The sequence below is a fragment of the Strongyloides ratti genome, scaffold srae_chrx_scaffold0000005 (assembly GCF_001040885.1).
Source record: "Strongyloides ratti genome assembly S_ratti_ED321, scaffold srae_chrx_scaffold0000005".
Taxonomy (NCBI): Eukaryota; Metazoa; Nematoda; class Chromadorea; order Rhabditida; family Strongyloididae; genus Strongyloides; species Strongyloides ratti.
Genome location: NW_020171513.1, coordinates 280,078 through 293,253, shown reverse-complemented (window position 1 = coordinate 293,253; position 13,176 = coordinate 280,078). Strand labels below are relative to the sequence as shown.

Genomic DNA, 13,176 nt, shown 5'->3' with positions numbered 1-13,176 from the left:
AGTGTTATACATTAAATAACAATAATTTTCTTACAATTTTTTAATTTTTAGTCAACATATTATTCTAAATACTTTTTTTTAAAGGTAGCATAAAATTTTTAAAATTGTAACATTTTAAGAATGAATAATATACTAACAAAAACAAATTAATTTTATTGAAAAAAAAACACAAATTAAACAATAGATTTTATCATTTTCAAATTAAAATAAATACTTTGCATAACGTTATGACCAATTTAAGTAAAAAGTATAATACTATTAAAAAGCCAGTTAAAGTAGTTTTTAAAAAATATCTTATGAATTAAAAAAGAAATAAAAATGTTGTAACAATTAAAATATAGAAAAAACAGTTGTCAAATACATTACTTTTTTGAAAAAAGTACATAATCTTTATAATTTTTAATATAACTTCAAAGTTTCATATATAGCTTGAAATTACTTTTTACAACAAGTTAACATAAAAACCATTATTATTTTTAGGTATCCTTAAGTTTAATTTTTCTTTAAAATCATATCAAATGACTGTTTTGTGGTAAATGCTTAACTGATAGCTTTTGCTGTATCTTCATGTAAAAATGTAATTTTTTTTAAATATTAATTGCTCTTTTTTATCAATACATTGTTTTATTTTATAAAATTTATTAAAAAATAAAATTAACTAAATTGATTTGCACAATTTGTTTCTTGTTTATACATATAAAATTCTCCTAGTTTTTCAAATTTTTTAAAATTCACTGCTGATAATTTACAAAACATTGATAATTCAAATTTAAAAAAAAAAATTTTTTTAATGCTAATAAAACTTTATTATATATATAAATATGTTTTAACAAGATCTAATTCATTTAATTTAAAAATTTTTTTTTTCTTGCTTATTATAAGATAATATAACAAAATAGTTTTTTTTAATTGTTAATTTATGATTTAATTTTAATAATTCTAATAATAACATGAATACTAATTATATATCAAGAAAATAGTAAAATTTATTGAAAAGTTTGTAACAAGTATTTGATGTATTTTCTAAAATGTTGTGGTATTGCAATAATAATTTTTTTTTTATCACGATAAAAATTTTATAAAAATTAAAAAAATTGATAAAAATAAAAAATTTAATCAAAAAAATATTTTATTATATAATCTACACTCTTCTATGTAAAGCTTATTAAAAAAAATAAGTTTTGATTTTGTTAAACATTATTGTATAATTTTTTAACATTTTAGAGCTGAAGACGACAAAGTAAAATAAGTTTGAAATTCTGTTAGTACTATAATCAAAAAACTTATTTTTAACATAAAGACCTTAAAATTTTAATTATAAGATATAGTACAAACTATTGGTTTTTTATTTATTCATACAAAAAAAATTTATACCAACAACAATGTATTGAAGTATGTTGTATCATAAAATGTACCATAAAAAAATTAGTATAAAAGCATTTAAAAATTTTACATCAATTGATTTCAATTTACTTTTTATCCACTTGGATATGTAATTAATGTTTTCCAAATTAAATAATATATTAAAAATTTACATCAAAAAAAAATACTAAATAAATAATGTTTTATATTTTATAAAATTATGTTAAATAGAAAAAAAACTTTGGTAAAAAAAATTACAAATATAATTTTGTACAAAGAAAAACCTTTTTTTTATTATTATATATTTGACCACATTTTTTAATATTTAATATGTTAAAGTTTTTAGTTAAAACTAAATACATTCAAAATAATATAAAAGGAATACAGTTTGTAAAGAGAAGCATAATCAAAATGCATTTTATAAAATATTTAGCGATCTTTGCCATCTTCGCCATTCAATTCAGTTTACAAAAAGTTTCTTCTGAAGAAAGTTCAAGTCAAGTAGCTGTATCATCACAAGAAAACAATTTGTCTGAAGAAGAAGTAGTTCAAGGAAAAAAAAGTTTATTTGGTAATTTTAAAGATAAGTTCAATAAAAAAACAAAAGTATTTAAATCCAAATTTGTAAGTAAAAATATAAAACTGTCTTTTAAATTTCTTTTAGGATCAAATTAAAAACAACGTAAAATCAAAATTAGAAAATGCCAAGAATGAAGTAAGTGAAAAGCTTAAACAAAATTCTAAAGTTCGAAAAGGTGTAAGTTATAAATACAACGTTTTATCTATTTTTTTAGTTGGAAATGACAGACAAATTGAAAAACAAAGCTAGCGGTTTAGGAAAAAAATTAAAAGATAGAGTTTCTAAACTTTTTTAAATATTAGGAATTTAAAAAAGTTATGGTAAACATTAGAATATTTTTATAAACTAAATATGAATAATACAATTTATCATGCAAGAAACAATTTTTAAGTTATTTAAAAAATTAAAAATATATATAGTTTATTTTATATAAAAAAATTCAGTGTTTATTGTCATTTTTTTCAATAAAGATATAAAAAAATTGAATATATGTTTTAAAATAGAATTCAAATTTGTAAAAGTTTCATTTAGTTGATAGCTATATTTTTTAAAATAAAGCAAACAATGTTTTCTAAAATTTTTTTGATTTTTCTAAATATGTTAATTTTTAAAATTTTTAATCTTATAATTTTAAAACTTTAAAATAGCAGAAATAACTTTTTACCTTATTCTCAAGAGCAAAATTATTGTTTCTAGCATTACTTATCTCATTTGAAAAAGATTTACATAAGGCAATTTAATTCCCCATCATTATAGTGATTTAATAGCTTTAAAAAAGTTGTGATTAATTAACAGTACAATTAAAATAAATTTTAAAAAGAAGTATGAGGTTTTTTAACCTTTTTATTAAGAACAAAAAAATTATAGAAATAGTATGATACTAAAACATAGAAAAAAGAATCGTGTGTAACAGTGTTTTTATTTATATTAATAGGTGATTTTTTGATTTTAAATAAAAAAAAATTTGTACGCAATAGAAAAAAAAGCCAAAAATTTTTTTTCTAAACTTTTAACTTTTTACATTCAAAACGTAAACGTTACCTGTAGTTAGCAATGGTTTAAATTTTTAGTTATCAAACAAACTGTTATCTACAAAAAAAAATTAACAATTTTTTTAATCATATAAAGTAATATTTTTTTAAATTTACTAGAATTCTTAAATCATTAGTTTTTTTTTGTGAAAAAATGTAATTAATAAGTAAATACAAAGCAATAGAATTTAAAAAACATTCAAATGATTTATTTTTTTTATGTTTCTAGAAAGTGTGATTTCTTAATGGCAATATCTATATCGTCATCTACAAAAGGCACTTTGACTTTGAGCGTATTTTGATTCTGTTTTTTATTTTTTTTACATAAAATATGCTATAAAATGTACAAATTAAAAAAAATTTTCTCTAGTTGATTCTTGTCGTTATGTATTAAAGATTAAAAAAAACTATAAAGACCAATTTGTCAATGATAGTGCAATGATATCTTAAGTGGGGCACTATGGCAAATAAGTAGAGCTGGAAATGAAGAATATATAAAGAAAAAGAAAGGGATAAAAGATACTCCATAATATAATGATGCCGTTTTAACTAAATTAACTTATATTTTTTTTTCTATTATAACTGATAATATAAACTTACTCAATTACAAAATGTATATATATATTTGAAAATGAAAGAATTTTCCTGAGTCACAGATACAAATCTACACGTAAAAGACTGTGGGGCGCATAGAGATAATTAATTAAATAAATTGAAATTTTTTTAATTTTATTATGTAGTTTATTTATTTATTAAAAAACATATAAAATTTAATTTAGTTTTTTCTTTAATTAATATTTATTATTGAAAAAAATATATCAATATTGTTTATTATAAAATATCTTTTTTTAAATTAAAATTATAAAAAAGTCAAATTAACAAAAAAACTTAAAGAACACACTATAATGTTTTATTTTTATAAAAAAATATAGTTATAAGTTCTAATTGTATAAAAAAACTAAAGTTTTGGATATATCAACTTTTTTTGTTTTTTTTTATCATAAATATATGATTAGTAAAAACTTTTTGTATAATTTTTATGTGAAAAAGTTTGAAAAATTGATGTGATAGAAAAATTTTTTTGTTAAAATAATAGATTTTCCAATACCCGTATTGTAATTAATTTTTATATGTCTTTTGGCTTTTGAACTTCATAAGCATTATATGCAACTTTGATAGCTTTATTATACCATTTTTTTTCATGAAGATGTATATCTTCTGTTTTTTTTAATACATCTTTATCTGGTGAACCATAGTATGGTGGATTTCCTTCAGGATCATATCCTAGAAATTTTAACATTGGAGCAAGTGTTGCCATGTTATGTAGAGCATATGCTGGGACATTTCCAACCCATTTTGTTAAAGCATCCAGATTTACTGGTTTGATAACTTGATCTGAACTTCTTTCTAAATTTGATAATAATATTTTTTTACCAATATATTTTTCATGATTAAGAACTGTCTCATTCCATGGAAGATCTAGAAAATTTAATACATTTTCCATTGTTTTACGGGGATGTAAAATCAATTGTTCATAATAAACTACCATGCATCTTTCTTTACCAATAGTTTTACATTCATTATACATAGCATTAATTACAAAATTCCATTGTTGGATACATTGCGTATAATTTGCTAAATTAAAACCTGTAATAGTAACTTTTCTTGTCATAATTGAGTAAACTGTTGCTCGACCATCTCTAACCATTAATATAAATTTAGAATTAGGATATAATTTAGAAAGATAAACAGCATTTTTTAATGTATATGGATCTTTATTACAAAGTCTTTCAGCCATTTCTCCATGACCTACCATAATATTATTTATAAATGATGTAATAGCAGCATCAAGTATTTCATCTGTTATACCAGCTTTTAATATTCTTTTCCATTCAATATTATCAAATCTCCAACGGTTACGAATAAATAAAATTCTTGGAATTATCCTTGTTTCTTGTCCACTATAATTAAAATAAATAAATTTTTTAAAATAATATTTTTACCATCTAACTAATGGATGTGCATCTAGCATTGAACGCATTAATGTAGTACCTGATCTTGGAACACCACCAATAAAAATAACTGGAGAATAATTATTAAAAGTTAAATTTTCATAATTTGCTTTAGGATTGTTTAAAACACCTATTTTTGGTAGTAATTTTGTTTCATAAGCATTATATTTTATATCATTTATTTTTTTGATAATAATTAAAAATAATATATTTATAGTAAGTAATAGCATGTAAAAATGTTTTTTTTTAAAAAAAATGATCATGGTAATTTATATTAAAGGATATTTAAAATTTGATAAAATTTTCAAATTACCAAAACTTAAAATTATCTTTCTTTAATGTTTTTAATTTTTGCTTTTATTTATAACCTAAAAAAATTAATTTATAGTTTTAATTTAGAAGAATAATAATGCAATAGATTTTGAAATCAATAACTGATATAATTATTATTTATATTTGATAATTTAATAAAATAAATTTTACAATTATAAATTTAAAATTATAAAAAAAATATTTTTTTAAATTTTCTATTTTAAAGTTTTAGTACAGTTTTTATTACTTGTTAAATATATATAATTATAAAAAATAGAAAGCATTTCAAAGAAAATAATACAAAATATTACAATAAAATGTAAATCTATCAAAATCATTTTTAATAAAAAAAATTTAAATAAAAAAGATATACATAGTAAAGAATGAGTAATAAATATGCAGGTAATTAAACAATATATTCAATAAAATACGTTAATACATTTTTCGCTTAAAAAATAACAAATAATTAAAAATTGAAAATCGGTACACTTTATCTTGGCTTAGTTGGAAAAATAAACATACAATTTATTATCACTATCAATGATATACATTTTTGTAATAAATTTTAAATAATTATTTTTTTTATTCTAGTGATAAATTTTATTTTATCTAAAAAAATAATTTAACAAACGTAGCATTAGCATATATATGTAATACAATATTATTAATTTTGACAACTATAAATTAAAAATAACATATTTTATTTTTTATTAATATAAGATGTATGGTAATATTTAATTAAAAAAATTAACTATTTTTTACTATTATTAAATTTTTTTTCAACCTCAATCTATGACTTTTGGTACTTTAAAACATACAATTTTTATCAAAATAACTACCGAATTAAAAAAATTTTAATCTTTATTTTTATTTAATTTATAACTTTGCTTTTCAACAATATTAAATTTCAACTTTTTTTTACTTTTCTATTCTTTAAAATTATAAACTATTTATGCTTTAGTTTTTTTTTTGTCATATTAAAACTTAACTAATGTTTTTAAAAAATTTATCAAAAAATCATATTAAACTTTTAACGACATTATTAATGTTGTAGTTTTTTTAAAAAATTTCAATTTAAAATGTTTCCATTTATCATAAAATTAATAAATACCATTTCTAATAATTATACAACTATAATAACAATACGTGTATTTTCTTAATAAATTTCAACTTTTTTTATCTATTTAGTCACTATAATAACCTTTTGTTTGTTTTTACACTTACATCTATTGTTAAATAATCATAAAATGTTGTTTTTATTTATGAGATATTTTAATGTTTTAATAAAACTTTTTTTAAAAAGATGCTAAAAATACATAATATATCAAATTTTGATGTTATTTTTTTTTCTAATACGGTATATAATTTGGTTGTTTAAAATTTTATGTTCTTTTAATGTCTTAAATTTTTTAAGAGTAATTTTTATTTTCTAAAAGTACTTGGAAAAATTTTGCCTCTTTTAATAACATTTTTCACCCCAAACTTTTTTTTTAATAAATTAAAATTAAAAATATTTCTTATTCCGTGTAATTGGCACATTATCTTTTTTTCTCATAATTTTATATAGACTTCTTTTTTATGATGATAATGTATATTAGATTAAATATTCATTCTTTATTAATTATACTATTATTTTAAAAAATCTTACTTAAAAAAATATATAGTTTTTAATCTTTTTATTTTATAATAAAAGTTTGAAAAAATAACTACAAAATTATAAATTATGGTTTAAAAAAATAAAAAATTATTCAAACACATTTATTTTAATTAAGATTTAAGAAATACAAATATTACAAAAACATTTTAATAAACAATATTTAAAAAACATGGGAAAAGTTTTTTTAACTAAAAATTATGATAAGAATAGTAAACTTGATATTTTATATACAATAATTATTATTTTTATGGAATTGTTGATTTTTACAAATCCAATTTTTTGATAAATCTTAAATAAAACTTTTAATAATTTTTTGCTATGATAATTTTGATTCATAAATATAATCACCCATTGTTACTAAAGAAATTTTACAAATTTTGTTAAAAAGTAGAATATACATTTGATTTTACTATTTTTTCATCTGTTAAATTTGATACAAAAATAAATGTAAACATTTGTTCTATATGCGAAAGATAATATGAATCAGTAACGATCTTATTAAAAACATTTTTCAAACTAAACTTTATTGATGTGTTTCGCTGAGTTTTCGAGTACATAAAAAAATATTGTACTCAAATAATATTTGTTGATTATCTTATTTTTCCGTTCATTAAAAATTACCGATATATAGTTAAAGTTATCCAAAAATGGAAAAATAAAATATTTTTGTTGTTTTTTTTGATGTTATTAAATAAAAAGTACCATATAAAACAATTTTAACGTAACAAATATTTAATTGTGATAATGTTGCAAGTTTTGGAGTAACTTCATGATAACAAATTTGCTGTAAAATCCAAATATTTATATTAAAATATAATATATATTCTAATCTGACTAATTGTTTATATGTTAGTTTTCTAATCAATTAACTAATTGTGTTGTGATATGTATGATGAATTCATTACAATTCCAAGAATTTTTACACTAAGTTGTTCATGACTTTTATTAATGAAATAACTTGAAATGTTTTATTCCAACTTCTATATTTGAATTAACAAGAAATATCAAAATAAGATTTTGTGAATATTTTTATTATGAAGTAAATTTAAATTATTAAATTTTTTGCTAAATTAAAAAATCAAACGCTTTTTCTTCCAATTTCTTGAAATAGTATATTTAATAATAAATTATCTATAGAAAAGATAACATTAAAATTTTTGTAACATTATTATATGATTGTGATATTGTTGAAATATATATATATATTGAATGTATTTGATTGATCAAAAAAATTATCAACCATTGATATTTGATTTGGTAACATTTGATATATTTTAAAAGTATTATTCATAAAAATAATCCATTATAATTTGAATATTGTCTATGTATTATATTGCTTTTAGAAATAAAATTTACATCAATTTAAGTTTATCTAACAATTGTTATCAAAAATATTTATAAAATAAAATATGATTTAATAATTAAAAAAAAATTTTTATTTTTAGAAAAATAATTATTTATAAATATTTTAGTGTTTATATATTTTGTAAATTTATTTTTAAAAATTAGAAATAAAATTCTAAATAACAAAAAGTTATATATTATGTTTTTATATTATTCTATCTTTTTTAATACTGAAAAATTATAATAATATTTTAAGTTAATGTTATCAAGATTTAATCCATTTTTTATTTTAATAAAGCAATAATTTTTATGCAACAATTAAATGATGCCATTTAATTTGATAATATCTTCTTTAATGATAATGAAAATAATTTTTAGTAAAATCGTTTTAAAATTTTAGACATTATTTAAAATAAATGTATCTTTTTTATTCTTAATTATATGTGTCAAAAAATTGTAATTGAATGTGTTTAATATTTTCTAACAAAATGTCTTGAATAATATGGATTTTTGAATATTTCAATTTATTAATTTTTTTCGGTTTTTTTTTAAATTGTTAACAAACTAGAAATGATAATACAATTTAAAGAAATTGAAAAAAATCATCATAAATTGTCTTCTTTATTCTCAAGTTTCGGTTCATCACAGAAAAAGGGTATTAAATTAATTTTATTGGTTTTTTTATATTATCTCTGACAAAAGAAATATTTAAAAAGACACAGTAAAAAAATTATTTTCTCCTTAAGACATTCAAATATTATATTTATACAAAAGTCTTTTAATAAAAAATAGATTTCTTTATAAATATATCTCTTCCTCTAACTTTTAAATTATTTATCAACATAGTTTTTCAAATAAAACATCAGTATGAAAACTTAAAAAATTAACAGTATTATATATTTTATAGTAAGAAAGGCTTAGAAGATATTTTAAAGAAAATAACAATAAAATTTTTATGTTTAGTACAACATTTCAATTACAATATAAAATTGTTAATAAATAAAATAATATTTGAGTGATTAAAAAATTAACAAAGACTAATGTTTATGAGTAATAATTTATAACTTTGTGATTAAATTAAAATTATATTTAAAAAAAGTCTATTTTGCTATCTTTAACTAATTATAATATAATTTTTTAAATAAATAATGTATAGCAAATTACATATAACAGTTAACTACAAAAAAAAGCCTATGAAGAATAAAATTATTGACAGACAAATAGAAAAATGTCATTTTAATTAATTGAAATAAAAGATTGTTTAAGTAGAAAAAGATATTTGAATGAAGAAATAGAAGGCACCACCGAGATTTGCACTCGGGTCACAGGATTCAGAGTCCTGGATGCTAACTACTACACCATGGCGCCTTATACTCTATTCAAATAAGTGTATTTTACGAATAAATCTTTTAAAAGAACGTATAAAAGTATAACATACATATATAAATATAAAAAGAAAGGTTCCACCGAGATTTGAACTCGGGTCGCAGGATTCAAAGTCCTGAGTGCTAACCGCTACACCATGGAACCGTGATGTTACTTAAATTTTACTCATTGAAAAAATAGGTTATTTGTTACATTATTTAATGTTTAATAACTATATTTTCTATAAAAAAACTTTTGGATCACAAATATTTAAATTTTTAGAGATATTAAAACAATTAAGAAGACAATTTATTTACAAAATAATTATTTTTATGTTTCTTTGTGATATTTTAATACAATTTTAAATTATTTTATTTCTTAAAATATTTTTTTTTATTTAGATTACAATTATGGCACTTAATTTTTTATTATTCATATAATAAAACTATAATTGATAATTTTTTATAAAAAAAAACTTTGAAATTATATTTTATCTAAAAATATTTTTTACTGCAGAAAATTTATAGAAAACTTAAAACTAATTATACTTTAGGTTAAAATGTTTAAATATATTTATTGTATAGATTAGTATCAAACTTAAATTATTATAAATTTTTAATTTTGTAATATATCTTTATAATATTTAATTATTTGTATTGAATGAATAATAAATTGCTACACACTAATTAATAATTTTATTTTCGTAACTTTTTATTATACTAGAGTATATACATATTATATGTGTTTTATAAAATTTCAACTTTGCAGGATGTTAACATTTATAAAATTGTATATTTTAAAATTGCATTATATAAATAATCAAAATTAACTTTTTTTTATTAAATATTTTGAATAAAAATAAAGTTTTTTTTTATATCAAAAATATATATCATTAATAACTCAAAATTAACTAAACTTGAGTAATATAAAAATAATTATTGATATCTTTTAATGGTACAATATAATTATCAATATATGAATACATATATCTCATTATATTATTTGAAGGCTGCTTAATTACTCTTTTATGTAGAATAAGTATATCTTTGATCAAGAATTTATAATATATGTCAGGTAACGATTATATTTTAATAATAACTGTATCATACAAAATAATAATAAATATGATTTTATAAATATCTTTTTTTTTATATAAAATTGAATGATATCAAAAGATTTATAAACATATTTATTTATAATAATATACTCTTTGATTTTTTTTTTAAATTGCTCTTTTATTGATAAAAAAAATTTCATTATATATATATATTATATTTTATTAAAAATAATTATACTAAATTGTTTAATTTTATATATAAATAATTTTTTTTAAATCTATTTTATGATTATATCTTTCATTAAATTATATTCATTTAAATGTACAAAAGAAAAAAGGACAAAAATAATTTAAAATTTATTGAGCAGAACAAACAGAGTTAAAAGTTTTTATATGTAAAAAATTTTTACTCTATGACAAAGTAATTTGTAGATTTAACAAACATCCAATGTATTTATAATACATTTAATTTAATTTGGTGGTGAAATAAAAAAGACATTTAAATAGTTTAATGATATGTATTTTTATCGTAGTCTTTTTTGATATATCATTTTATACAGTAATTTAGTCAAAACCTGAATTATGATTAATTATATATAAAAAAAAGTCCCCTTTACTTAAAAAAAAAGAATGTTACAAATATAGATCCAAATAAATAATATTTAAGAAAGTCAATATATATTCGAATGAAACAATAAACTTTACAATGCTTTTATCTTAATTTGCCTTGGGACAATTTTTCATGTAACTATCACTTTCCTTAATTAAATTAAAGACTATTCTAAGTAAAATTTATTGCTGGAAAAATAATAAATTAAATTTTGATTATACAAAGAAAAAATATTACAAAATTTTGTTATCAAAAACAATAAGAAATAGAAATCAATGAGATTTTTTTTTTAACATCTACTTAATTTTTAATAAATATTTATATCCGAAATACTATTAATTTGTGTTATTAATATTATGCCTTCTATCCATATTTGTTATTTGCGGTTCCCCTTAAAAATATATTTGAAAAAATAATAGAAAAAATATAATTTATTTTTTAAAATTTACCTATATTTGTTCCATTTGGTATCATTAAATGTGATTGCATTATTCCTGTATTTACTTGACCTCCTAACGAACACCATTTTGTTGAAGATTGGTTATTTAAGGCCGTATCTATGTTGTACTTACTATTCGAAAACACATTTTGATCTGATGTTAAAATATTTTCATGTTGTTGTCTTAACATTGGATGATGAGACATTTGATTACTATCAAATATTGTTTGATTATTAGTAGTAATTGAATTTACCACACTTGTATATGGATTTGGCCATATTGGTTGTCCATTTCCATGAACAGATTCCATAGCTTTAAATTGTTTTTGTTGTAATGATAATAATTTATTAATTGAATATGCAGCATGAGATTGATGATCAAAGGGATTTGAAAAATTTGGAGGAATTGATTGATTTAAATTAGATATGTTAGTTGTTATAGAATTATAATTATTATTTGTTGATGAAGATGTTGTTGTACCTAAAGATGATGAAGAATTATTTTGTAATAATATTTTATTTCCTCGATTCCTAACAATTCTATTAATAGAACTAACTGATGGAACATTATCTGCTTCACATATACGATCTTCTATTAATTTTTCTCTTATTTCCCATGCAAACATTGTGGGATTTTGAAGTTTATATAATGTTATTGAATTAACAACTTTTGGTGTAGCTACTTTAGGTTTAGAACCTCCAATAACTCCAGGTTTTATTGAACCAGTTTCATAAAAACGTCCAAGAATTTTTGATACACAACCATGTGATACACGAAGTTGACGAGAAATATCACAAGGACGAACACCTTGTTGTGCTAATTCAACAATCTTGTTACGTACATGATCTGGAAGTGGTCTACCATTAACAAATACACCTCCAAGTTGATTAACACCAGTATGTGCTGGAAAAAAAAAAATAAAAGATTAAACATTTTTAATGATATATAATAATAAATTTACAACTATAAGCATTAATAGAATTATTGTTTGTTGACACAGGTGTAGTAATATTAGAATTTTGAGATTGACTTGAAGCTGTTGTAGATGATGTAATTAATCCACCAATAGAAGGTGGAGTATTATCACTAATATTTAGTAATTGTGCTTGATTAGTAATATTATTATTGCCAACATTACCAATTGTTGGTTGCTGAAGTTGGTTATGCTGATGATAATATCTCTGATACCAGAGTTCATTAGCCATAGAAGCTGTACTTCTGTTATCCATAATTGCGCTCTGTTGATCAAGCGGATGATTTGGGATGTGTCTAAATGAAGAGTATTTTGAAAAGCAAGTTATGCACCGTCAAGCAAAGCCTATGTATTGGGAATGTATTTGACAATTTATCTTCTCCTCAAATAGGCTGTATATAATAATTTGGGTGAAACAGAGAGGAATCCTAAT

General features: G+C 19.2%; 3 protein-coding genes across 3 annotated transcripts; 1 reads left to right on the top strand and 2 right to left on the bottom strand.

Moving 5' to 3' along the window:
* Nucleotides 1-1,773: 1,773 nt before the first annotated feature.
* SRAE_X000224300 (Hypothetical protein) lies at nucleotides 1,774-2,237 on the top strand (the record flags this gene model as incomplete). The annotated part of the gene is made up of 3 exons (XM_024645429.1): nucleotides 1,774-1,986; nucleotides 2,027-2,119; nucleotides 2,157-2,237. 3 exons carry the CDS (start codon nucleotides 1,774-1,776, stop codon nucleotides 2,235-2,237), a joined length of 387 nt encoding a protein of 128 aa, XP_024499713.1.
* A 1,862-nt stretch (nucleotides 2,238-4,099) lies between these two features.
* On the bottom strand, nucleotides 4,100-5,248 carry SRAE_X000224200 (Sulfotransferase domain and P-loop containing nucleoside triphosphate hydrolase domain-containing protein; the record flags this gene model as incomplete). The annotated part of the gene is made up of 2 exons (XM_024645428.1): nucleotides 4,100-4,934; nucleotides 4,977-5,248. The coding sequence occupies 2 exons, from the start codon at nucleotides 5,246-5,248 to the stop codon at nucleotides 4,100-4,102; spliced, it is 1,107 nt and encodes a 368-aa protein (XP_024499712.1).
* Nucleotides 5,249-11,665: 6,417 nt separating this feature from the next.
* SRAE_X000224100 (Paired box pox-neuro protein) lies at nucleotides 11,666-12,999 on the bottom strand (the record flags this gene model as incomplete). Its single annotated transcript, XM_024645427.1, has 3 exons — nucleotides 11,666-11,721; nucleotides 11,780-12,673; nucleotides 12,732-12,999. The coding sequence occupies 3 exons, from the start codon at nucleotides 12,997-12,999 to the stop codon at nucleotides 11,666-11,668; spliced, it is 1,218 nt and encodes a 405-aa protein (XP_024499711.1).
* Nucleotides 13,000-13,176: the final 177 nt, after the last annotated feature.